Source organism: Monodelphis domestica, chromosome 1, assembly GCF_027887165.1.
Source record: "Monodelphis domestica isolate mMonDom1 chromosome 1, mMonDom1.pri, whole genome shotgun sequence".
Lineage (NCBI taxonomy): Eukaryota > Metazoa > Chordata > Mammalia > Didelphimorphia > Didelphidae > Monodelphis > Monodelphis domestica.
Window position 1 is genome coordinate 420,659,794 of NC_077227.1, and position 25,799 is coordinate 420,685,592.

The window sequence follows — 25,799 nt, forward strand, 5'->3', positions numbered from 1 at the left end:
ATGTTAGAGCTAGAAGGGACCAGAAAGTCACCTAAATCAATTCATTGTTTTATAGAAATTGAGGTAGAGGGAAGGGAGTTGTGCATGGTCATGGAGTAGATGTGCCCAGAACCAAGACTGGTATATAGGCCTCCTAACTCCTGCTCTAGTATACTGGATCATGTGAAGTCAGACTCTGCTGGTCTTTCCCCCCACTCTATGATCCCCTCTTTTGAGGTCACCTAGTGGATGCTTTGTAGTATATGATAAGAAGACTAGAGAGGGAATGAATGGATTATACATCATTCAATTCAACAAACACCTACCTCAGGCCTTGTCTTGCATCTTAAAAGGTCTGATACCAGAGTCCTATTGCCTGGTCTCCATTTTGTCCTGCTACTAGAATAACTTGAGCAATCAGTCACTTAAATTTAAAGTCTGATTTTGGATGACAGGAAGTGGGATGAGGACAAGGCAGAGAAAGAGCCCATCCTGACCTGGTTCTCTCCCTGTCAGTTGTTGGAGGTGTATGGATGAGGAGAAGAGCTCAGTAGAGAGGGCCAATCCAACCCAGGACTCCTTAACCCCAACTCAACTGAAATCCCTATGAAAGTCAAAGAAGTGCCTGGAGAGAAAGAAGAAAATATCCCAGCCCAGGCAATTGCAACATTCATCCCTCTTTGGAATGTTACCGAAAGCTGACTCCTTGCCACGTGAATATAGGCTGTTTTTTTTTTTTTTAAATCATGCTTTCTTGGCAGTTGCTGGTATAACTATGTGTTTATGATGGAATTGGGGGTGGGGTGGGGCTGGGGAGCATCAACTGAAAATCAGGGCCAATTCATGCCAAAAGGCAGCTGCAGTTTAGTTTGTTCCATATTATGCCCCTTGCCACAGACACAAATTGCACAAAAGAAGCTCCCTTTCTCATCTCCCCGTTTTTCCCCCTCCAGAGTCTGTTCATTTAGTTACAGGAGTTGGCAAACTTTCCAAGTGATATGCCATGTCTTTATTTCTCTGACTTTACCATTTCTTGGGCTAGAAATACTACCATCCTGCCCTTGCTCTTATTATCATTTAGGACCCTCAATGTCAGCCCCAGGACTAAGGATTCTAAAGAGTAATTCTGATATCAATATTCCCAGATCATCTAGAGACAGCAGTCCATCCACTTGTAAATTTAGATGGGGTAGACTGTATAATCTTTAAGTTACTACCTAGTTCTAAGGTCTGGTGGTATTTAAATCTTTGAAATTTGAAAACCCTCCCCAATTCTATTTATGATTCTAAAAAGTTGATCTTATGAATTAACCACTGCTACTGGTGAGTTGGCTTACTTGTTTCTTTCCCAGAAAATCAAAACCCCCCAAAATATTCTGCTTTTGTATTGACCTTTCTGATTGTGGATGAAAGTGCTACCTCTACTATAAAATAAAAAAGCAAGTTGGCATAATCTTCTGGAATGCAATGTGGAATATTGAGAACTGAAGCAATTGCGCTATATTGTGGACTTCCTTTCCCTTAATTAATAGTGGCCTGGATATAATTTAGGCAAATATCAAATAAGAGGGTGGAGAAAGAAAAAAGAGGTTTCTAACAGCTATAGCTGAAAAAGTTCTGAGACTTGAATATAGTCTATATGCTACCCCATTTCCCCTTTAATCAATAAGGGGAGATTGTCTATAATTGCTTCCTGCTTACCTGATATAAACAGGAAGGGAGGTGGTGGAGATGTGGGTGCTTCCAGCTAAAATCTGATCTGCCTCAAGTAAAATAAGAAATAAGAAAGAACTATTTAGAAGGTCTCCTCAGAGTACCCTGTAGTGACTCTGTTTCTAGGTTGTCCTGGAACTTGCTATAATCTGATTTTACTGGGACATATTTGGTGAGGAAGGTTGGTATACAAGGTGTGATTTGGCTTTTAGAGATGGTCCTGCCATCAAACTACTTTTTTTCCAAGTATCTGTCCATATGGTAATGGGAAGAGCCTTGGATTTAGAGGCAGAAGATAGGAGTGTGTTCAATTTTCAGCTTGGACAGAGACCAAGTGTACATGACATTGGGTGTGTCCCTCAACCTCTTTGAGTTGTATCTACTCCTTTTAGATGAGGATAATCATCTCTGGCCAATCTCGCTGAAAGAGATTTCATGGGCATTAAACAAAATGATAATAAAAAACCAGTTGATTTTCTGTAGTGCTTCAAGGTTTGCAAAACAATATATATCTATAATATATATTATGTGACTTTGAAAAACATTATTATGACAATGGGTTATAGTTACCTTATCAGAAAAGTTTCTTAGGTGTACCCAGCTTGTTACTCTCCTTTGGTTAAATGAATTCTGATAATCTCTAGTGGCTTTTTCTTTCTCCCCAATTGGCCCCTCCATTATTTTTTTATTTTCATGAATAGTTTTGCCTTGCTCTTCTCTACTTCACCTGTGGGCTTGGTTCCACCCCTTTCAGTCTTCCTTCCTTTTTTCCATTCTTCTCCCCCTTCCAGTTGCCCTTCATCACAGCCTTGCCAAATTCCCAGACCTCATGGTTTGAGCCACCATCTATATCAATGGATTATCTGTTATATGCAGAGCTAGGTCCCAATTAGTGTAAACTGAATCCCATGAAGTGATTGTGTATGTTCACATTTCAAAGTTAAAATATGGTCTTTGGGTGGAGACTAGTGGAAATATGTAGCATAAATTCAAATGATGAAACCACTTCATGGATTCATTTTATTTGTACTAATTGGAACCTCATTGTAATTAAAACACATTTTTCTAACACTTTAGGATTGACAAAGCATTTTCTTCACAATAACAACAATAAACTTCACAATAATAATAATAATAATTGGCAAAGTAGGTATTAGAACCCAGGTCTTCCTACTTCTTGAGAAATGCTTTTTCCACTACCCTATTGTCCCTGGGACCACTGTTTCAGGAAGGACTCATGTTTCATCTTACTCTTTCCTTGATTTTTTCTCCAGTCTTCTTCTCCAGTAAGTGTTCAATAAATACTTATTCTGAATATATCAATTTAGGGAAATAGAACACTGGAAAAAGAGATATCATAAAGCAACAGCTAGTTGCTTAAAAGAGCACACACAGGTAGGGAATTTGAACAGTTCAATGGAGATGATGGTGGTTTGGGGATGACTCTTCCATCCTAAGGTCTCCTGGTAGTAGCCACTTCACTAGATCCCAAACGGTTCTTATGGTAAATGTGATAGGAGGAGGACAGAGTGATGAGAATTCTGAAGTGACTAAACTGAAGTTCAAAAGTTCAATTATTTTTGCCCATGATCACATAGCTGGTGGGTGGTGTGACTGGGGCTTGAACTCAAGTTTTTGGACTCTTTGCCTTGGCCCAAATTCTCTTCTTCTTTAAGATGTGGTAAACTTGTTTTGTGTAGCTCTAGAGGGCAGAACTAAGAACAGTGATTGTAAGTCACTGGGAAGTAAATTGAAGGAAGAATTTCTGAGTAACCAGAGCTGTCCAACAATAGAATGGGTTGATTCATTAGAAGTAGTGAGTTCTTGTTCACTGGAAGTGTTCAGGCAGAGCCTAGACAACCACTTGTCTTGAATGGAAAAAAAAAAAGAGCTCTATGCAAGACTAGATGGCCCCTATGGTTCTTTCCAACAGTGAGAGTAATTCTTTATATGAACTTCTTGCTAAATGTTTTCTTGTCATTCCCCTAGGGTCTGGCTGGGGCTCTGTATCTCAGCTTTATGAGTTAGTTTCTATAACACACTTGAGGAAGAGTGTGTCATCTTTCACATAGGCATGTTTAGAGGACTGTAGTTTATTCAGTGGGAAGAACATAGGGCGGCCACTGGCTATATTGCTTTCCCCCTGAGGTTTCTGGAAGGAGCCTGAGGTCAGGTCTGGATGAAAGGAATCAGTAACATGCTCTCTGTTGTTCTGGTCCAGCAACATAAATGTAACCTGGAGAATGATGGGAGAAATACTGTATGTAAGGTTTTCTGTTGGAGCCCCTGGATCAACACTGATGGCTAGCTAAAAACCAGGCTTGCTACAAGAGGAGTCACTGTGCACTGGACTGGAACTTGAGTGGAAGTGGAGGTGGGGAGAGAGGAGACACAGACATCAAAGACCATGAAGAGGTGTTTTTTGGTTCAGGTAAAGGTTGGTCTAGATGACTACTAAGGTCCCTTCCAACCTTAGGAATCTATATTCAGTGTTTAGATAGTCTATGTCCTAAGATTCTGTTCCAGCTCTAACATTCTGTATTCTGCATTCTATGTTGTAAGGTCACTCCTACTTGGACAATTGATGTTCTGAGGCAGTGATGGTGAACCTTTTAGAGACCATGTGCTATGCCCTGCTTCCACCCAGAGACCCTGTGCTGTGCCACGCCCTCCCACTGAGTGCTGGGCATGCCCCACCCTGCCCCTTACCCCACACAGGGGAGGGAGAAAGCACTCCCACTGGGCTGCTGGGTAGAGGGGTAGGTGAAGTGAGGAATGTCCTCAGCACAGGTGAAGAGGCAGAGGAAAGTGGCATGAGCACTCTGCTCCCCTCAGCTCTGCCACCTGTGAGCCACCCATCTTACTCCCTATGTACTCCCATTAACTGTTGGACAGAGGGATGGGGAATGTGAAAAAATGTTATCAAGTGCTATAGAGGGGAACAGTTCTGCCTGAGTCCCTCTGCCTTTCTAGTAATGAATGGGAGGCGGAGAGGGGAAGGATGGCACATGCCCACAGAGAGTACTCTGTGTGTCATCTTTGGCACCTGTACCATCGGTTCACCATCACTGTTCTAAGGGATTTTCTAACTTGAGAATTATTAGGATCATTTTCTCATAGGTTTCTTTAACAGTAAGAACTTTAAAAAAAATTGAATGAGCTCTCTTAGGAGGTAGTGTCATCAGTAGAAGTGATGACAGACAAAGGCTGAAAGATGACACCCCATTACTGAGGATACAGTAGAAGGGACTCTCTTTTTAAGTATCATTTGGACTAGCTAAACTAGGAGATCCTTTCTTACATTAAGGTTTTGTGGTCTCTGATCGGATGACTCCTGGGGGCAGATAAGCTTAGGTTAACCGAAGGAAGAACAGGTCAGTCATCAGTCATTTAGGCAGGCCACATCTGGGAGCCAATCAGGGTATATGCTTGACTCAGGAAATAGGAGATATTGACTTTACATCTGGGAGTTTAAAGTAAAAATCAGGGTTTGGAAAACTACCTTTAGAGGGCCAAATTTAGCCTGAAGTCTCTTTTTGTACGGGCCTGTGAGTTAAGAATGGCTTCTATATTTTAAAATAAAGTTTTATTGTATCTAAAAATGTAAAAATCATTATTAGTTCTTAGGGATATGCAAAAACAGGTAGCAGCTTGAATTTGGTCAGGTCATAGTTTGCCAAACCCTGGTCTAAAGGATTTCTCTCTGTCTGTCTGTCTGTCTGTCTGTCTGTCTCTAGCTCTGTCTGTCTGTCTATCTCTCTCTGTCCCTCCTTTCTGTCTCTCTATCTCTTTGTCTTTCTCTTTCTCCTTCCTTCCCTCTTTCCCTCTCTCTCTCCATATGTATCTCTCTTTATATACCTACCTACCCATCATCTATATATTTACCAATATATATCACATGCTAAAGAATTATTATTGGTCTTCATGATTACCAAATCAAGACTAAGTTCTTTATTTTGGCATTCAAGGACTTCCATGAAGTTTCATACTGATCTGTTATGATTTTCTCTTGTGAACTTTCTGCTTCAGTGAAACTGCCTCTTTTCATTCAGGGAATCTCACTGCTATTGTCTTGTTATTGTTTTACCTCATTACATGCTGTTATTCTTTTCAACCTTCTTCTAGCTTATCCAAATCTTGCCCATTCTCTATGGGTCAGTTTAAGTCTTATCTACTTTTTGAAGTCTGCCCTGACCACCCCAACTCAGAGTGATTTTCTCTCTCCTTCCTCTGAAGCCTGACACATCAATTTTCTGTGCTGTTCCTGTCTGACATTATTGTTTCACTGGTAGGAGTCATATTTCCTTAATTTGCCTATGAACTGCTTTGAGTCTAAGACTGTATCTTTTCTTTATCCCTCAACAGCATCAAATCCAGGTGTCTTAGTCACAGAAATTAAACATGGCATCAGGACTTGTTGGATCAGCTTGGGGTAAATTGAAGATACATATAGAATAAAAAAAATTGGACCCAGAAGGGATTTCAACATCATCTGGTCCAATCTTGCTTTACAATTGGGAAACCATTGTACCCTGTTTCACCAGTGAGTCATAACTATTAAGTGACTCAATCAAGCAGCCAGATGTCACAGAAAATGAGGATCCGAGTCAGGGCCAGAATCCAGATTATCTGCACCCAGACCACCACCATCCTCCACTTCCTATACTACTTGCCTTGTTCCGGAAAGGCCACTCCAGGAGGGCATCATATTTCCCTTTCATGACCACAATAAAGAGAGAAAGGTGTGTCCCTTTTCCCATCCCATCTCCATTCAGGTAGATCCGAAGGCATAATTTGTAGCCATAGCGGGCAGTGTAGAAAGCTGAAATCAACAAAGGAGTTTGGAGTTAGTTCTAGGGAGACTTGGTTTCCCAGTCTCTTCAAATAATACTCAATCTCCCCAAACAAATGAAAATGAATGACAATAATAGTTCACATTTATATAGCCCCTTAAGTTTTACAAAAATTATTTCATTTGATTCTGACAACAACCCTGGGAAGTAGGTTGTCATCATTCTCCATTTATATATAAAGACATCGGAGCAAATAGAAAAATAAGGAGACTTGCCTAGCTCACACAGCTAGGTAGTGTCTGAGGCAGAATTTGCACTTTGGACACCTTGATTCCAATGTCCACTGCACCACTAAGCAAAGATTGATTAAGTACATCTGATACAGAAGATGTGTTGGGGGGTGGGGCAGGGATACCGAAATGGGTTCCTACAAACTACTTAAAGGTGGGGAGGGTGCAGTGATAGGGTATACATACAAATAAGCAGTACAGCACGAAAAAAAGGAGAGATCCCAATCAATATCAGAAAGCACCTTAATTACATTCCAGGGCTCAATGCCTTAAATGGAAGGACCTCAAAATGCCAAGCTAAGGAATCTGTGTATTATATTATAGGTTATCGGTAACTATCAAGGTTTTTGAGAAAGGAAGAGGCATGGCCAGACCTATACATTAGAAAGATTACTTTGGCAGTTCTATGAAGAATGAATTGGAAAGGAGGCTGTTACTCTAGTCTGGGAGAGAGACAGCATGGGGCCTCTTGGACGTGGGTTATAGAAACATTCCAACAGATGTCCCTGTAAATAGCAGTTCCTGGAGGGCTGGGGGCCTTTTCTTGCTCTGAGCAGAACCTTTGGTGAGCTTGAGGAGGCGAGGAGGCCAGAAGAGAGACCCAGGCGAGGGTTTGACTCATCTTTTCTCTCTAGTTTGTGAATAGCAGGAAGCCTGAGGCACAGTTTGTCTTTCCCCTTTTTGGCAAACCTCAACCTAAAAAGCTGTGTGTGTGTGGGGATTAGAGCTGTGTCCTGTCTGAGGCTGTACTGTACCGTCCCCGCTGCTGGGGCCTCCTACCCCAAGCCTGGAGCTGCCCTCAGCTCTCTTGGCAGGACTATGGACTTGTACACACCCCCCCCCCCCCCACACACACACACATGCATCCACATTTATATACAAAATATACAAAAATAAATATACAGGGAGCATAGGATCCTGAATTTAGATTCATGAGAGGCCAGTTTGAATCCCTGCCCTGCTAGGACTATACTTAGAGGACTCCAGGCAAGCCCCCTTAGGGGCCTCAGTTTCTCCATTTGAAGATGAGGGATTGAACTAGATTAACTCCAAGATGATCTCTTTCAGCTCTAGCTCTAGGATCACACAACCATAGGATCACATATGCATATTCATGTATATTTATTAATGTATTAGTATACACATAAACTAATCATTCCTATAAATGCATATGTGTATATACTAACATATACACAAACACCATGTATATACACATTTTTGCATGCAACAGCAGTAGGATATGTCTAAAGCTAAGGTTTCCTTGTACTTAATATTTTCCCTAGTTTTAGATAGATATAGAAATGTACATGCATGCACACTCATTATATAAACACATATATATACTTATATGTACATGTAAGAACTCACATACACTAGCATTTATATACAAGCAGAGACATAAACGCAATTGTATTCACACTTCAGATGAATATTAGAAGTAGGATGGTGTAGTACGAAGGACATAGGTGAGGAGTCAGAAGACTGTCTCTTCCACTAATCGGACTGTATAAATCATCTCCTCCCTGTAGATCTGTCTCCTCATTAATGAAATGCAAATTGCTTTCTTCACAAAAGCCCTGTCAAGTGGGTAGTGAAAGCCCATTTTAAAGATGAGGAAATTTATTTGCCTGAAGTTATATCATTTATATAAGTTATGTAAAACTTATATTTTATGTTTAAAAAAGGTTATATAATTTACATAAGTTACATAAAACAGAGGAGCTATATCAAGGGATCTTTCAGGTTCCCTCCAGTTATAAGAGCCCATAAGCCTAAGGATTCAATCAGTCACATTGCTTAGCCATGTTGGCAAAGACATGGCACGTGTGCACCAGTGTGCCATAGGGGGCTGCTCCATTCCCCCTTTCTACAGTGCCTAAGGACATTTTTCACATGCCTTGCCTAGGAGCCAAATGTGAGCATTTCCTCTGTTCTCTGCCTGGGGTAATGCAGGGGGCTCACAGGCAGCTTGAAGGTGCAGTTTGGGCACATGATCTCTGAAAGATTCACCAATGCTGACTTAGGGTATAGAGAACAATTAATGGAATATTACTGTGCTGTCAGATAAAATAAATAGAAGCAGGAAAACAATAAACACAATGACAACAACCATCTAAATGGAAAAAACCCCAAAGCATGAAACTGAAATTTTATAATTATAATGACCAAGAAGTTAGCCCTGGAAAAAGGTTGAGAAAATATACCTTCCTCATTTATTTCCTCAGGGAAGGGATCATGGAATATTGCATATATTATCAGACTGGTTGGTGTCTTTGTCATTTTTTGCTGAACTACTTTCTCTCTTCTTGTTTTTGTTATAAGGGATGATTAGATAGGAAAGGAAGAGAGAACGATATTTGGAAGAGATGGTGGGGTAAAAACAAAAGATTCAGAACAATATAATTCAGGTGGCCAATTTAGAGGACTTTGAAGGCTGATCTCTGAAGTATTGACTATTTTAACCAGTCTTGACTATTTTAACCAATTTTGAATGAAGGGGAGGTAATCAGATTCTCATATTAGGCAGATTAATTTAGCAGTGGCATGCGAGAAGGATTGGTAGAGGCAAGGGCTAGAAATGGGGAGAACAATCAGAAAGCTCTTGTAATTGTCCAGAAAAAGAGGGTCTAAACTAGGGTGGTAATTCTATGAATTGGCAGGGGGTCAGGTAGATCAATAAAACTTGGCAAATGATTGGTAGGACAAATAAAAAGAAGAGACATCAGAAAAGACTCTGAAGTATTAAGTTTGCATATCCGAGGAGATGAAGAGAAGGAACAGATTTATTTTTTGGTGGCAGAATATAGGAGGTATAGAATGAGTCTGGTTTTGGATATATTGAGTTTGAAGTACTCATGGGACAGGTAGGAAGAGATGTCTAATTAGGCAGCTGACATTATGCCAATCCATAAACATTTCACTAACCACATTCCTAATGGGACTAATTTTATTCCTACGTAAACTTATTAGCTAAATATTATCTCCTCTTCCTTCTCCATCTCCAAATCCCAAATATATTCCCAATGAAAAACACATCATCAGGCTCTTTGTCCTGTCTGAACTTTCCAGTTGATGCTACCCAGGAAATCTTCAAATATGTTAGAAAATAATTTCAAAGATACACTTGGTTGGTTGGTTGGTGAGGCAACGGAGTGTCTTAGAATGGGCACTGGACTTGGAGTCAAAAGACTTAGGCTTGAGCTGAGGGTCCATCATTTTTTTTTAACTTTACCTTCTACCTTAGAATCAATATTTTGGATGGGGGTCAAGTGACTCAGCCAGGGTCGCACAGCTAAGAGGTATCTAAGGTCAAATTTGAACCCAGGACCTCCTGTCTCCAGGCCCGACTCTCAGTCCACTGAGTCACCTAGCTTATCCATCACTTTTGAGCAAATCAAATCATTTACTACCTCCAGGCCTCAATTTTCTCATCTGTGTAATATTTGTATCATCTACCTCATAGGGTTGTTGTAGGGAAAGCACTTTGTAAACTCTAGAGCCTCTTTCTTTTCCAAGCACTGGTAGATGCCAGTGTCTGTGCTTCTCACTAAAAATAATGACACTGTTACCTGGTGAGAATAGACTGACTGTCCTTCCACAAGCAGATTCATGACATCTCCTGGTAAAGTTGGTGATTTTCCAAAGGTAGACGCCATCATAGGAAGCCTCCTCCAGAAGATGGAGGGTCTGCTCCAACTTAGTCAGGGCAAGGTCTTTCTGGGTCAGGGTCTGTTGCAAATCCACGACCTGGAATATAGGGAGATATATATATATATATATATATATATATATATGGATATATCTCAGATCTATCTCTGCCATTCTGGGGGTATATGAATCTTATCCATCATCTGGGGAGCCCCATGGTCTCTTGGGAGCAGAGTAGAAGAAGTCAGCAACACGGTGGTGGGAAAAAAAATACTGTACTTGGAAGTTAAAATCTCTGGGTTTAAGTTTTGGCTCTCACCTGCCATGTCATCATGGATAAGTTTTATTGCCTTTCCAAGCCTCAGTTGCTCCATGTGAAAACTGGGGGAAATAATGCCTGCAGTACTTACTTTAAAGGGTTGTTATGAAGAAAGATCTTTATAAATCATAACGTGCCAAAGAAATGTGTTATCAGAAGTGAAATAAAAAAAGTTCTGGTTCTGACCCTAGTTCAGGTCCCATCTCTGCTTCTTTCTAGCTCTGTGACCTTGGGCAAGTCATTTTTCTCCTCTGAGATTCAGTTTTCTCCTCCACAAAAATGGGAATAATAGCATCTTCGCTCTGTACCTAGAAATATTGCTGTAGGAAAAGTGCTTGGTAAGTCTTCAATCATTATAGATGCATATGCTATTATTGTTATTATCCTGACACACACCAAGCCCATTTTGTATCACAGTAGGAACACATGTTTCTATAGTGCTTTGAGGTTTCCAAAGTGCTTTTGGCTCAAGAGTTGTATCATTCTAGTTTCAAGTTATTATGTAACTTTTGGAGAGTCTGGACCTTTGTTTTTATTGGTAATGGAAACTCTAAAGTAAAGAAATATCCTCCATCAACTCAATGAGTCAGCCGGTCTACAAGTGACCCAAGGTCAATATAGTCAGTATATGTCAGAGGCTGGATTTGAACTCAGGTCTTCCTAATTAAGGTTGGCTTTTTTATCCCCTATGCTTTGATAATTTATTATATAATAGGATAACATAGATTATAATGCCATATTAAATAATGCCTTCAGGTTTACAAATGGTTTTCCTCACAAAAACCCTGTGAGGTGGGGAGTAAAGGTATTATTATGTCTGTTTTATAGATGAGGAGACTGATTTGCCCAAAGTTATATAATTAGTGTTTGATTTGAACTCAGGTTTTTCCAGACACCCAAATCCAGGATTTTTGCTTTCATTCTTCTAACAACACTCAACAAATATTTTATTTTATTTTTAGAAGCCTTTATCTTCCCTCTTAGAATCAATACCTTGTATTGGAGCCACGGCAGAAGAATGGTAAGGGTTAGGCCACAGAAGCTGAGTGCATTACCCAGGGTCACATAGTTAGAACGTGTCTGAGGCCACGTGTGAACCCAGGACTCCCCCTTTCTGGGCCTGGCTCTCAACCCACTGAGCCACCTAGCTCTTTCTCAACAAATATTTATAAACACTACATGTGTTGAGTGCTGTGCTAGGGCCTGGGGGAGACACAAAGTCCAGATAAAAGAGGCTTTTATCCTCAGGGGACCTGAGACTATTCTCATGGAAGTGAAAGCATAAACACAGATAACTATCATCCATGATATTACATGATAAATGCTTTAGAAATGTCCAGCAGAAAGGATGATGACAGGAAGTCAGGGGATAAAGGAAGTCTTATCATATGAAATTAAAGTCATATAAAGAATATAATACGAGGATTTTAGTTTTATAGCTGGAATGGACCTTCGAAGCCATTTAGTTTTTACCGATGAAGAAATTAAGGTCCAAATCAGTGAAATAATTGTTGCAAAGCAAGTGAGGATTGGAACCCAGCTCCCCTGACTCCAAGCCCAGTGTTCTTTCCCACCACCGCACTCAGTAACATGCCGATACTATGGGCCCCAAACCAGCTGTACACTGGAAGCACTCCCGCATGCATCTCTGCTTATCTCCCCACTCGAGTGTAAGCCCGGGCCTCCCTTATCTCTGTGCCTCCCCCAGTGGCTGGCACCTAACAAACGGTTTTTGTGTATAGACAAGTGGGCCGGGCGGGCTGCCGCCGGGGCCTCTCACCCTCTGCTCCAAGCTCAGGATGAGGTCCTGGGTCAGCCCGCTCTGGTGCACGGAGGCGGCGATGGCCAGGTGGGAGGCCTCCACCTCCTTGTTCAGGACGGTCACGATATTCTCAAACACGCGCAGCTTCTCCTCCAGCTCGGAGAGCAGCTTCTCTTTCATGAATCTCTGCAGGGCCAGCTCCTCCTCGGAGTCCGAGGAGGCGGCGTGGAAGTAGTCTGCCTCCAAGTCCCCGTTCACCTCCACGGCTCCCTGCAGCTGCAGGTCGGACAGGTTCCTCTCCGGGGCCTTGGGCTCTGGCTCAGCAGCCTGTCTGCGGCCGGAGGCCCCCCGCCCTCTGCTGGGCCCCGCCTGGACCTTCCTGCGGATCACAAGCTCTAGCAGCCGTCTCAGGTGGTCGCTCAGCGAGGAAGCCTCGTGCTCCTTCACCCTTTCCTGGCCACCCTGCTGGGGGGAGAGACGTTCCGGGGGAGGATGGAGAAGACTGAGAAGCTTCTGGGGAGATCCGAGGAGAAAGCGTCTCCCTTCACCCCGCAGGACCCACTGAGGCAGCTCAGTCACCTGAATGCCCACCCAAAGGGACAGAGGGAAGGAGCCTTGACTGAAAGGGGGCGTTGGGGGCGGGGGAAGTCGGTCACACAGAACAATGTCCCCAGTGAAGGGGAAGTGAGGTGCTCCGATGTTATATTTTAGGAATATTGAATTCAGAACAGAGAATAAGAAATGGACTGACCAAAGATTTTTTGATATTTAAAAGATTTTTAAGAGACTTCAGAAAATGATTTAGAACAAAGCAATGATAGCATGTGGGATCTTTTAGATAATAAAGCAGTGGCAGGGCAGCTGGGTACCAATGTAGATAGAGTGCCAGGCCTGAAGTCAGGAAGTCCTGGGTTCAAATTTGACCTCCAATACTCCCTAGATGAGTGACCCTGGGCAAGTCACTTAATCCTTTTTGCCTAGCCCTTTGCCTTTCTGTCTTAGACTTGTCACTAAGACAGAAAGGAAGGGTTTAAAAAGAAAAAAAATCATGAGGCAGTGGTAAAATCTTAGATAAACTCAACATTTGGAATATTCTTTATCATCCGGATTCAGACTTGGGTATCACATGTTAAGGACACTGATAAAATGGAGGGTCTCCAGAGGACAGTCATAGCTGAAGAGGATCAGAAAGAGTAATGATCAAACGTTCAATTTATAGATAAGGGAACTGAGGCCCAGAGAATTTAAATTACATTAGCAAAGGTCACATAGATAGTAGCAATAGAGCAGGAGTGTTCATATTCAGTCCTGGAAATACTAAAGACCTTGTACCTATGCCACAAGGACAACTTGAAGGATTTCAGGGTTTTCGGCCTGCTAACAAAAGGACCCACGGAGGACATAAGCACTGAAATATCCAAAGTGCTGGTTCCCAGAAGAGAGACTTTATCATGATATCCTGAGAGATGTTTGGGAAATCCAACTGAAAATTCTGGGAGAAAAGGGGTCAATTCTGGTTTTAAAGAAGGAGTTAATAGAATTACTTTGAAAGAAGAAGAAAATGGAAGGACAAAAAATGGTCTTTTTTTATATTGTGGTCAATAAGAAAACTTTAAAAAGATTCTGCACCAATGAAGGGACACTGTCAAAGCTGTGTCTGGTGGCATGTGAAAGAAAGGTTGGTGGCAATGATCAATATGGAAGTATGTTTGATGGGAGTTGTATGATAATAAATGTGTGTCCCAGATCAAACCGTTTACCATCTCCCAGTGGGGGAGAGGGAAGGGAGGAAGGGAGATGGATTGGATCTTATAAGTTTGGAAAATGTATGTTGGACATTATTATCATGTGTAATTAGGAAAATCAAATATCTTCGAATTAAAAAATATTTTAAAAGAAAGAAGGATTAATGGAGGAAGTGGGGAGAAAGGGATTGGGCATGGGGCTACTTTTTGGTGCTATTTGGTTCAGCCTATCTAGGACCCAAGTTCAAAATGATGCCTACCTTGAAGGAACAGCCAATGTCTGCAAAGGGACACCTATCCTGGTCCTCAGCTGGCACCAAACTGTTCTGAAAAAAACCCCAAAAAAACAAAGTTCCATCATTTGGGGAACTTTCTTACAATTCCTCCCTAGTATGTGGCAGTCACCAGAAAGAGCTTCTAGTTTTGCATTTTTGGAAATTCCAGCCACCCTAATGGCTCAGGCTGAATCACTGTGAAATTCTCCCTCCAGAAATGGCTGCAAAGGGGGCAGCTGGGTGGCTCAGTGGATTGAGAGCCAGGCCTATAGAGGGGAAGTCCAGGGTTCAAATTTGGCCTCAGACACTTCCCAGCTGTGTGACCCTGGGCAAGTCACTTGACCCCCATTGCCTACCCCTTACCACTCTTCTGCCTTGGAGTCGACATTACAGAGTATTGATTCCAAGATGGAAGGTAAGGATTTAAAAAAAAAATTTTTTTTAAAGAAAAAAGAAATGGCTGCAAAAAGCTGGAGGCAGTGCTATGGTCTTACTTAGTAAATACTCCCTAAGTTCCCAGATCTGGGTCTGGCAGTGTAAAGGATCTCAGGAAGAGAAGAAGGCACCTCAGGTGTTCTATTTACCTTTTCTTCTGTGTCGATCTCGGGCATGGTCTGCTTGTGGTCCTTCAAGGAGACTCCTCCACATACATGTGTCTGTTCATAGGTGAAAAGGAGACTGCAATGAGACCATTTCAGTAGAGGGTCCGTGGAAAAGAAAATTATTGAGAATTAGGAACAAGAATTTCTTCTCTGACCTCTACCCACTTCACTGCCTTGTCTCCCATCACTTTTAGTTTATCTGCTGCTTCTTGCACCCAAGACACAGGGCTATTGGTTCAGGGATTATAAACAAGAGACAGCCATTGCAAAAAGTGAGTGACCTAAGGTATGATCTAATACAATCCCCATTTTATAGATGAGGAAACTGAGGCCCAGTGATGGAAAGGCACTTGTTGAAGGCTCAGAGATCTCCTTATAGGCATCTAGGTGTTGCAAAGGACTTGGAGTCATGCAAGTTCAAATCCTGTCACTGATACTTACTGACTGTGTGGGTATGGAAAAGTCACTTAACGTCTTTCTGCCTCAACGTTACTCATCAGGAAATTAAGGATAACAATAATACCTGCCTGATAGGGTTGTTATATGGATCAAATGAGATAGTTTTTAAAGTGCTTTGCCAACCTTTAAATGTCATATAAATACTAACTATTATTAACAAATAGACAAGCTGAGATTCTAGCTCAGGTCTTTTTCAAATTTCATACTCAGTGTCCTTTGGAGTGCTGACATCTTTCAAGGATCTAGCTTCTGTAGCAAGTTCTAATCTAGTGAATAGAGTAAATCCTGCCCCTTGCAGATTGTTCAACTTTGGGCAAGTTACACTACCTAACTCCTTAGACTTAATCTTTAAAATGGGGATAATGATTTCTTTGCTATCTACCCATCTGGCTGTTCTGAAAAATAATTGAGTTACTAGTGAAAGTGCTTTCAAAACTGAAAGGAACTCAGGACAGTTAGGATCCTTCCTCAGATAGAGAGTCAGGCCTAGAGAGGTGAAGTCCAGGGTTCAAATGTGACCTCAGATACTTCCTTGCTGTGGGACCCGGGGCAAGCCATTTAATCTGAATTGCCTAGCCCTTACCACTCTTCAGCCTTGGAACCAATACTTAGCATTGCTTCGAAGACAGAAGGTGAGGGTTAAAAACAAAACAAAACAAAAAACCAGCAACTGAAAGGAACTTTAGAGATGCTGAATCCCTTTATAAATGGATCCTCATCAATCTGCTGAAATCCACATCCCATGATGCCCTGTGCTGCCTCAGATCCTCTTCTCTCAGTCCATCCAAGCCTTACTTATTCTTAAGGACCAGCTCAAATGCCACATCATCTATGCAGACTCTCCTGATCAGCCCTGATCCCACTGAGTTAGTTCTCTCTCCTTTGAACTCCTCGAGTGCTTTCTGGATCCATCATTGACCCTACTCAGTCTGCTGGGACTGTTTAATTTTCCATGTGCATGTCTTGTCTCCCTGACTAGGCTGGAACTCCTGGAAGGGAGGGGTGGTGGCTTTCCCATCTTTTCCATATCTCCCATAATGCCCACCATATGGTTGTACCCTTAGTGGGCCTTCTGTAAATATTTGTGGACAATGAGCCTCCGGGGCAGAGTTAAAACAGGGATTTAAATGGAAGGGGAGGGGAGGAAGGAGAAAGAACCAAATATTTTATAGGCTTTTAATTTGAACTAATCCGTAGCAACACTGTTCTTTCTCCTTCAAAAGTGGAATAAGGAAAAAAGCTCTGTGGACAATTAAACAAAGTGGGTAAGGATAAGGAACCCAGCCCAACCTAACTCGCAGGAAACCGTGTTTGGGTGCCTCCCCGCGGGCTCCGTTCCCCCTTCCAGGGACATGCTGTTCCCTACGCAGGAGCCGAAAACAGCAGGGAGCTTAAAACAGCTGTTCAAAGCCGGGGCCAGAGAAGGAGGGCAGTGAGGGGGAGGGCTCTGAGCAGAAGCCGGAAGTCCGCTCTGCCTCAGCTGATCCCAGTAGGTAGAAGAGACCGACAGAAGTACCTCGGGAGGCTAATCCAAAGGATGCCCGCCTCTGGAGGCCACGCCTGCAACATGAGCTGTAAGAATGTATGTTTATTTAAAACCCTTACCTAAAGTCTTATTATCAACTCTAAGACCAAAGAATGGTAAGGATCAGGCAATGGGGGTTAAGTGACTTGCCTAGGGTCACCCAGCTATGAAGTGTCTGAGTCCAGACTGGAACTGGTCGGGTGGTCCGGATTTCGGGTCTGGCCGTCCATCCCCTGTACTCTCTAGCTGCCCCCAAACGAATATATTTTTGCCCCCAAGGTACTACACAAAATTCTGAGGGCAGGATTTGTGCTTTCAAATCTTCGGAACGGGGATGGGGTGGTGGCGAAGCCAAGACTGCTGACACCTTCCAAACCAATGCGCTTTCAAATGACAAGAATCAAAATCAAATCACCGGGGTTGCTTTAGTAACCAACCTATCTCTACTGAATATCTTGGAAGACCTCCTGGAATAATAGTAAAAGAGCTTGATTCGTGTTCATAGGGCCAGGAATTCAGGTTTAGGTTTAATCTAGAGTTCATGAAAAAGAATAATTTGAGATAAGGACCTGAACGTAGGGTCGGATCAGACTGAGGAGGGCATCCCAAACCAGAAGAGGAGTTTAAGTTTGATTTTGCAGGCAACAGAATCATAGAGTTAGAGAACTCAAGTTGGAAAGAAGGTTAGAGGGGCAGCTAAGTGGTGGAGTGGAAAGGTGTCCAGCCTGAAGTCGGGAAGACCCATCTTACTGAGTTCAAATCTGGCCTCAGCCACTTAACTAGCTGTGTGACCCTGGATAAGTCACTTAATTTCATTTGCCTAAAGAAAAAGAAAGGAAGGAAAGAGATTAGAAGTCATCTAATCCAACACCTTTATTTTACAGATGATAAAACTTAAACCCAGGGAAGGAAAATGATTTGCTGAAGGTTGCATGGGTAGGAATTGTCAGAAGCAGTAACTAAACCCAGATCTTTTAATGCCAGCTCCATTCTAATTTACCTTTTGTACCAAAGACCTCCAAAAACAAGAATGGCACACTTAGATGTGAGGCAGCATGATGTATTGGAAAGAGAGGAGTCAGAAGATCTGAATTCTATTCCTGGTTTTGCCACTAGTTAATTTGAGATGTTGGTTGGACAAAGACACTTAATCTTACCCTAAGAGAGGCAGAATGATAATACGGAAGAAATACTGATATGTGAGAGAACTTGGGCTCAAATCTCACTTCCAATGTTTACTATCTGATCTGTGTAATTTTGGGCAAGTCCCTTTACTTCCAGGTATCAGTTTCCTTGTCTTTAAAATGAAGGGGTTGGCTTCTAAATCTAAGGTCTTGGGCTATGATTCTATGACCTTTATGGGCCAAGTCTTTCCTCTATAGAATAAGAGTGCTTGACTAGACAATCTCTAAGTTTTTTGTTTTTTTTTCTCATCCTCCACCTTCAGATAACATTTATCTCAGCCAAGAAGAGAGGAAATACTGAAGTATCTGTTCCTTTGTCATGATATCCTAAGATGTATTTAGAGTTCTTTGGTCCAAATTCTGGGAAAGAGTGAGCCAGATGTGTCTCCGAGAAAAAAAAAAAGTTTATTGAATCATTAAAAAAGAGAAAAGGAAAGAAGGACAGAAAATTATTTTTATCCTCTGGATAATGGAGAATGATTAAAAGTTCTCCAGCATGGAAGTGACATACTTTAGGAAGTTCAATTTCTTTGGAAAATGACTTTTTAAAAAATTCAAACCACTTTTTTGAAGGACTCTGAACCCAACTCTAGAAAATTCTAGCCTTTAGAACAAAATACTACTCTTTGTAGTACTACATACTTCATCACTACATACTTGTGAATACTGTCCCTCTTGTAACCTACTTGCAATCTATACAAGGGAAATATCCTCCTTGGGAACTATGCTGAAGGTTCCAAGAACAAAAGAACTTGATTTCTGAGCAAGAAGGCTTGGCCTCTTACCTTTTCAAACAGGAAACCACAGATGTCAACAAATAGGAAAAAAATGTAGTCAGTGGCAACACCAAACCAAAAGATTGGGGACTAATAGAGGAGCTACATATTTTAAAAGTAAAATTTAATTTAATTTAAAAAATTTAATTAAAATTAAAAATACTCATTAGAGTATGAACCACAAAATAATAAAAACTTATCAAAACCTTAGAACATAGAACGTCATAACTTAAAAATATTCTAGGCCAAATTGCTCATTTCACAAGTGAAGAGACTGAGGCACAGAAAGGGATTAATTTGCTTAAGTAACTACAACTAAGTAGTTCCAAAACCAAGACTGGGATCAGTTGAGTACACACTGTCATTCTAATCACCCAGGTTGGTCACCTTGGCATCATCTTTGATCCTTGTGTCACCCCAAATCTCCAATCATTTGATACGTTTTGTCCTTTCTAACTTCATAACATCTCCCCCATGTGCCATTTCTTTTTTTTATTTTATTTTAGTGTATTATTATTTTTTAAACCCTTACCTTCTGTCTTGGAATCAATACTGTGTATTGATTCTAAAGCAGAAGAATGGTAAGGGCTAGGCAATGGGGATTAAGGGACTTGCCCCGGGTCACACAGCTGGGAAGTGTCTGAGGTGAGATTTGAATCTAGGACCTACCATCTCTAGGCCTGGCTCTCAACCACTGAGCTACCCATCTGCCCCCACCCCTTCTTTCAATTCACATACCTGTCACCCTCCCTTCATTGTATCTTGCCTTGACTATTGAAAGTAGCTTCCTACTTAGTCTCCCTGTTGCTACCTTTCTTCACTCCAATTCATCTACACAGCTAGCAAAGAGAACCTAAATTGAGGGTCTGATTATGTCACTTTATAGTAACAAATCATAACTAAGCTTTATGAGGCACTTCACAGGTATTATCTTGTTTGAGCCTCACAACAACCCTGGAAAATAAGTGCTCTTAATTGTAATTAATTGTAATTAACAGTATCTACTGGAGTGGTTGGCCATTTCCTTCTCCAGCTTATTTTACAGATGAGAAAAGTAAGGTACTTAACTGTTTGCCTCAGTTTCATCATCTGTAAAATGAGCTAGAGAAGGAAATGGCATACCATTCTAGTATTCTTTTCTTTTTTTCTTTCTTCTTTTCTTCTTTCCTTTTCTCTTTCCTTCCTTCCTTCCTTCCTTCCTTCCTTCCTTCCTTCCTTCCTTCCTTCCTTCCTTCCTTCCTTCCTTCCTTCCTTCCTTCCTTCCTTCCTTCTTTCCTTCCTTCCTTCCTTCCTTCCTTCCTTCCTTCCTTCCTTCCTTCCTTCCTTCCTTCCTTCCTTCCTTCCTTCCTTCCTTCCTTCCTTCCTTCCTTCCTTCCTTCCTTCCTTCCTTCCTTCCTTCCTTCTTTCCTTCCTTCCTTCCTTCCTTCTTTCCTTCCTTCCTTCCTTCCTTCCTTCCTTCCTTCCTTCCTTCCTTCCTTCCTTCCTTCCTTCCTTCCTTCCTTCCTTCCTTCCTTCCTTCCTTCCTTCCTTCCTTCCTTCCTTCCTTCCTTCCTTCCTTCCTTCCTTCCTTCCTTCCTTTTTTAAAACCCTTACTGTCCATCTTAGAATCAATACTGTGTATTGGTTCCAAGGCAGAAGAGTTGTAAGGGCTAGGCAATGTGGATTAAGTGACTTACCCAGGGTCACACAGGTAGGAAGTGTCTGAGGCCAGATTTGAACCCAGGACCTCCCATCTCAGGACCTCTGGCTCTCAATCCAATGAGCCAGCCAGCTGCCTCCCCACCCCCATTCTAGCATTTTTGCTAAGAAAAACCAAATGGGGTCATGACTAGTTGGATGTGAATGAAGTAACTGAACAACAACTATATATCCATGTTGTCTTTCCTGATAGAATATAAGCTCCTTAAGGCCAGATATTATTTCATATTTGTCTGTGTATTCCCAACAAAGTGCCTGCTGTGACAGAGGCTGGCACTAAAGAAAAAGTGCCAGGCTGAAGAGTGTGTGAAACTTATCACCTCAACGTGGGAGGGGTCCCAAGGGACTGGAATCTGGAGGAGGAAGACTAGCTGGTAGAGGAGTTGGTAATGGTTAGTCTTGAGAAGCTGAGGGGAGATGGTGAAGAAAAGACTTTTTCCTAAGGGTTCCCCACTTTTCCTACTGGTGACTGGGAATCCTTCCCTCCAACACTTCCCAATTGAAGGGACTTTCTGAAGAGAAACTTGAACAGACTTTACCTCAGCTCCTGTTGCCCTGGGTCTGAACTGTGACCAAAGGGCCAAAACCCAGGATCAGTCAACCTGACTTTCTCTCAGGGGGCTCAGGCTGCCAAGGCCTGAGTTCCCCCCCAAACTCAAGGGGGGAGGAAAAGGGTTTTAGATAGAGACAGGGACCCCCTTTTTCCCAACATTCTTTTCCTCATTCTTCCCTGTCTGTTTTTCCTTTTGTATTACCTGATTGAGTTGACATTAAAGTTATCTGTTCCCCAAGCTGAGTGTGAGTGAACAGATCAAGGGGAGAGGGGTCTCCACTCTTTTCCACCCTCAGAACTGAAAGACTTAACCCATCAGTTACAGTATAACCTCCCCATTGAATACAGATGGCACCCCAGATTTAAAAGAAACCCATTTATTTAAAAAAAAAAAAAGCTTTAGTGACTATCACCAACCGTCACTGCTTAGGTGCTTTAAAACTGATTGTGGATTGACTGATAGATTATTCTACTTTTAGTCTAATGCTCTTGTCTTTTTGGTATGATTTGAGGACTTCTGGGAAGGCCTGCCTACTCTACCTATCCCTACTATATTTACTGGCAGGTTAATGCTAGTGCTGGCTTAAATATTACCATTAGAATATAAGTCCTAGGGGCAGCTAGGTGACTCAGTAGAGAGCCAGGCCTAGAGATGGGAAGTCCTGGGTTCAAATCTGTCCTCAGATACTTCCTGGCTGTGTGACTATGGGCAATTCACCTAATCCCAGTTACCTAGCCCTTACAACTCTCCTGTCTAAGAATTAATACTTGGTATCAATTCTAAGACAGAAGGTAAGGATTTAAAAAAAAGAATATAATTCCTTGAGATTAAAGAAGAACTTGCTAATAATTAGAACTTTACAATAGTGGAATAAGATGATTTGTAAGCTAATAAATTCTGTGGTTCTGGAAAGGGTCAAAGAGAGGTTGACTATCTATTGGTGAGCACTGTTGTAGGGAAGAGGTATTCATTGGACTGGAGATTGGAATAGAGGACTTGAAGCTCTGAATAGGATGTAGATGAGTGGGAGGAGGGGAACAGATTCCAAGTAGGGGGAGCAACCTTCTACATGATCCATTTCTGTACCCAACTGAGCTTTCTCAGAACCCTGAAAGGTTAGAGAAATCATTGTGTAGATGTGTCTGCTGAGGCAAAAGGAAACTTCCTATTGATAAGGATAAGAATTCCTAAAGGATTATAGATTTAGAGTTGGGAGGGACCTTAGAAATCATTGAGTTCAGCCCTTGAATTTTCCAGATGAAGAAAATGAGTCCAGAAAGGTCACATAGTAGCATCTGAGGCAGGATCCAAAATCAAGTCTTTTTGACTTGTCGAGTGCTCTATCCACTATATTACCCTGCCTTCTCTTCCTTAGCTAACATCTAGCACTCAGGAGTTTCTCTGATGGTGGCTAGCTGGCATGCCAGATAGACCACCAGACTTGGAGTTAAGAATATCTGAGTTTAAAACCTGCCCCAGAATTCCTAGCTGTCTAATCCTAGACAAATCACCGAGTTTATGTCAATATCACTTTCTTAATTTGTCAAATGAAGATAATAATAGCACCTACCTCCAAGGAGTGGTATGATAATCCAATGATAATTCATGTAAAGCATTTTGTTAACTTTAGAGATATATAAATACTAGTTTTTCACTGATAGATAGTTCTTCTGGAATGAAAAGGACAGGAAGAAAATCAGAGGCAAAATGAGTTGTATTAGGAGATTTAAAAGGTTCCCTATTCCTGGAAGTCTTCAAGAGAAGGCTGGAAGTAGTTACTTGCCAACTGTAGAGGGGAATTCTTTGTAGGATGGTCTGAATTAGATAATCTCTGAGATCCTTTTCAATTTTGAGTCCCCTCAATCCTGGAACAAGGTTGAACCACCCACCCACATACTCCACTGACCTCAAAATTCTTCATGAGGCCAGTCCAGCCACACCCAGAAATCACACAATGCACACTCAGCTCAGAGATTTCCTTATTAATGGCAGCATCAATGAAAGCCTGACGAAGAGAGAATAAAAGCAACAATCACAATAACCATAATCCTTTGCATGAATATAACACTTAAAATACCTGCCATCCATTCTCACATGGAATACTTTCCAGAACCCTGACAGAGGACACAGAGCAGGGTGAAGGACAACCATTCAGTTCTCTGCAGGGCAGGGCATTGAATTTGAAATCAGAAAGGCCTGCACTCTAGTGTGGGCACTGCCATGTGTCATAAGGTAAGAACTTCAATTTCCTTCTTTGTAAAATGGGGAAAATAATAATTATGCTATCTACCTCAATTCAAAAATCAAAGTTCAATTCAGCAAACATTTTTAAGGACCTGCTCCATATACTAGGCACTGGGGATAGAAAAACACCAGTAAAATAATTCCTTCCCTGAAGGGGCTTCATTCTATTGGAGGGGATTCTTGGTGTACTCGGGTAAATACTGAATACTTTATATACCTTTCTGAGTTGTAGATTATAATAACAGCTCACATTTCTAAAGCCCTTTAAGGTTTAGAAAGTGGTTACCTCACAACTCTGTGAGATAAATAGTATATAGTATTAGTCTTCCCTGCCATTTTTACAGATGAAGAAAGGGAGGCACTGAGAAAGTGGAACTTGCCTAGGGTCACTTGGTAGGGAGCTAAGATTTGCCTGATTCCAAGGCCAGTGATCTTTTTATTACCCTCCAATGCCTCTCTAAGCTTTAGGTAGATAATGTGCATAAAATGTTTTAAAGCTCTAGATGCCAGTAATTATGATGTCAGTTATTGGTGGTGGTGGTGGAGGTGGTGTCTTCGACAACATTATGAAAAGAAGCAGTATGGTTTGACCGTTTGGTTTTCATGTGAAGCCTTTGGGTCCTGAGACCTGAGTTTGGGTCCGAGATCTAACACTCATTAGCCTTGTAAACTAGTTCCTTCTCTCTGGGCTTCTCCTATGTAAAAAAATGGGGTTACACTAAATGATCTCTAAGAATTCTTCTGGCTCTTACCTTCTATGACAATATTGCAGTATACAGAAGCTTGAGGACACTGAGCTCCTTGCCCTAGGAGAGGGCCTTGGACTTCTCTATCCTCCCCAGAACAGATATGGCCATTATATCAATCTGGGCTTGTTCTCAATGCCATGAACTGTCCCAGATGCTTGGAAACCAGTAAAAATAAAGTCTAGATGGACTTTCTAAGATGAATACACACACACACACACACACACACACACACACACACACACACACACACACACCATGCCAACAGCCCCTGTGATGGAACATATGGAAAACACTTGTCCTTCTGTCTGGTCTCTTCTGAATCATGGACTCCTAGTGTGTTCTCAGCAATCCTGTAGCAAGCTACAGTTTCAGGGTCTACTGGAGGGAGTTGGCCAAGAGTGCCTTACTTAGGCAGGGCTGTTGCCTTCATGAATACTAGTATTATAAGTAAAGGGAGTGTCAATACTACTTTTGTACAGACTTAGTACCTGTCCCCAAAGAGAATGGAGAGGGCATAGGGGGTTCCTTGGCTCCATGCCTGAGAATTTGTTTACCTCATTTGGGAACTGCCAAGGGTTCTAAGAACTTCTCCTTTATAGAAGGTTCAGTAGAGTTAACTAACTTGGCACAGTTTCACAGGGCAAAGGACCTCCAGAATGTCTGGGCACCATCCCTGGTGCCTTTCCACCTTGATCCCAGAATGTTCATCCTTATTCCCTTCTGCCTGGCAAAATCCTCCTTTTCCTATAGGTCTTGGTTAAATGTTCCCCTCTTCTAGAAAGCAGCCTGGTGAAGTGGAAGGGAAATTAGGGGGAGAGTGGTTCTAGTCATGGCTCTGCAGTAATCTCACTAGATGAGCCAGGGCAAGCCACTTCACTTAGAAGACTCAGTTTCTCCATCTAAAATGAAGAGATGTGGGGGCAGCTAGGTGGCTCAGTAGATTAAGAGCCAGGCCTAGAGACAGGAGATCCTGGGTTCAAATCTGACCTCAGATACTTCCTAGCTGTGTGACCCTGGGCAAGTCACTTGATCCACATTGCCTAGCCCTTACTGGTCTTTTGCCTTGGAACCAATACACAGTAGTGATTCTAAGACAGAAGGTAAGGATTTTTAAAAATAAATAAATAAAATGAAGAGATGAGACTAAACAAACTCCAGGATCCTTTCTAAACTTATATTCTGTATTCTAACACTTCATATTCTAAGCTCCTATCCAGCATAGATATTCTGGGTTCTAAGCTATTTTTCACCTCTGTTGTTCTGTTTTAAGGCTCTTTCTAAGGGGTTGCTGCATGGTTCAGTAGATAGTGAGCTAGGCCCCGAGATAGGAGGTCCTGGGTTCAAATCAGAACTCAGACATTTCTTATTTGTGAAACTGGGCAAGCCACTCAACTCCAATTACCTAGCTCTTAGATTTAAAAAAAAAAGTCCTTTCTAGCTCTTTTATTTTACATGCTGACGTGGGTTTTAAGCTTTCTTCTAGC

At 41.8% G+C, this 25,799-nt stretch overlaps 1 protein-coding gene across 1 annotated transcript in view; it reads right to left on the reverse strand.

Annotated features, from left to right (window-relative positions):
• Positions 1-881: 881 nt before the first annotated feature.
• The window catches only part of TRAF1 (TNF receptor associated factor 1), a 31,570-nt gene continuing 6,652 nt past the window's right edge, over positions 882-25,799 (reverse strand). Inside the window, exons 3-9 of the mRNA XM_007474561.3 lie at positions 23,229-23,327; positions 15,109-15,180; positions 14,510-14,575; positions 12,523-12,966; positions 10,345-10,522; positions 6,366-6,514; positions 882-3,928 (exon numbers count right to left, since the gene is read on the reverse strand). Coding sequence (XP_007474623.2) covers positions 3,710-3,928; positions 6,366-6,514; positions 10,345-10,522; positions 12,523-12,966; positions 14,510-14,575; positions 15,109-15,180; positions 23,229-23,327 — 1,227 coding nt within the window. The 3' untranslated portion in view covers positions 882-3,709. The remainder of the gene's footprint in view (positions 3,929-6,365; positions 6,515-10,344; positions 10,523-12,522; positions 12,967-14,509; positions 14,576-15,108; positions 15,181-23,228; positions 23,328-25,799) is intronic.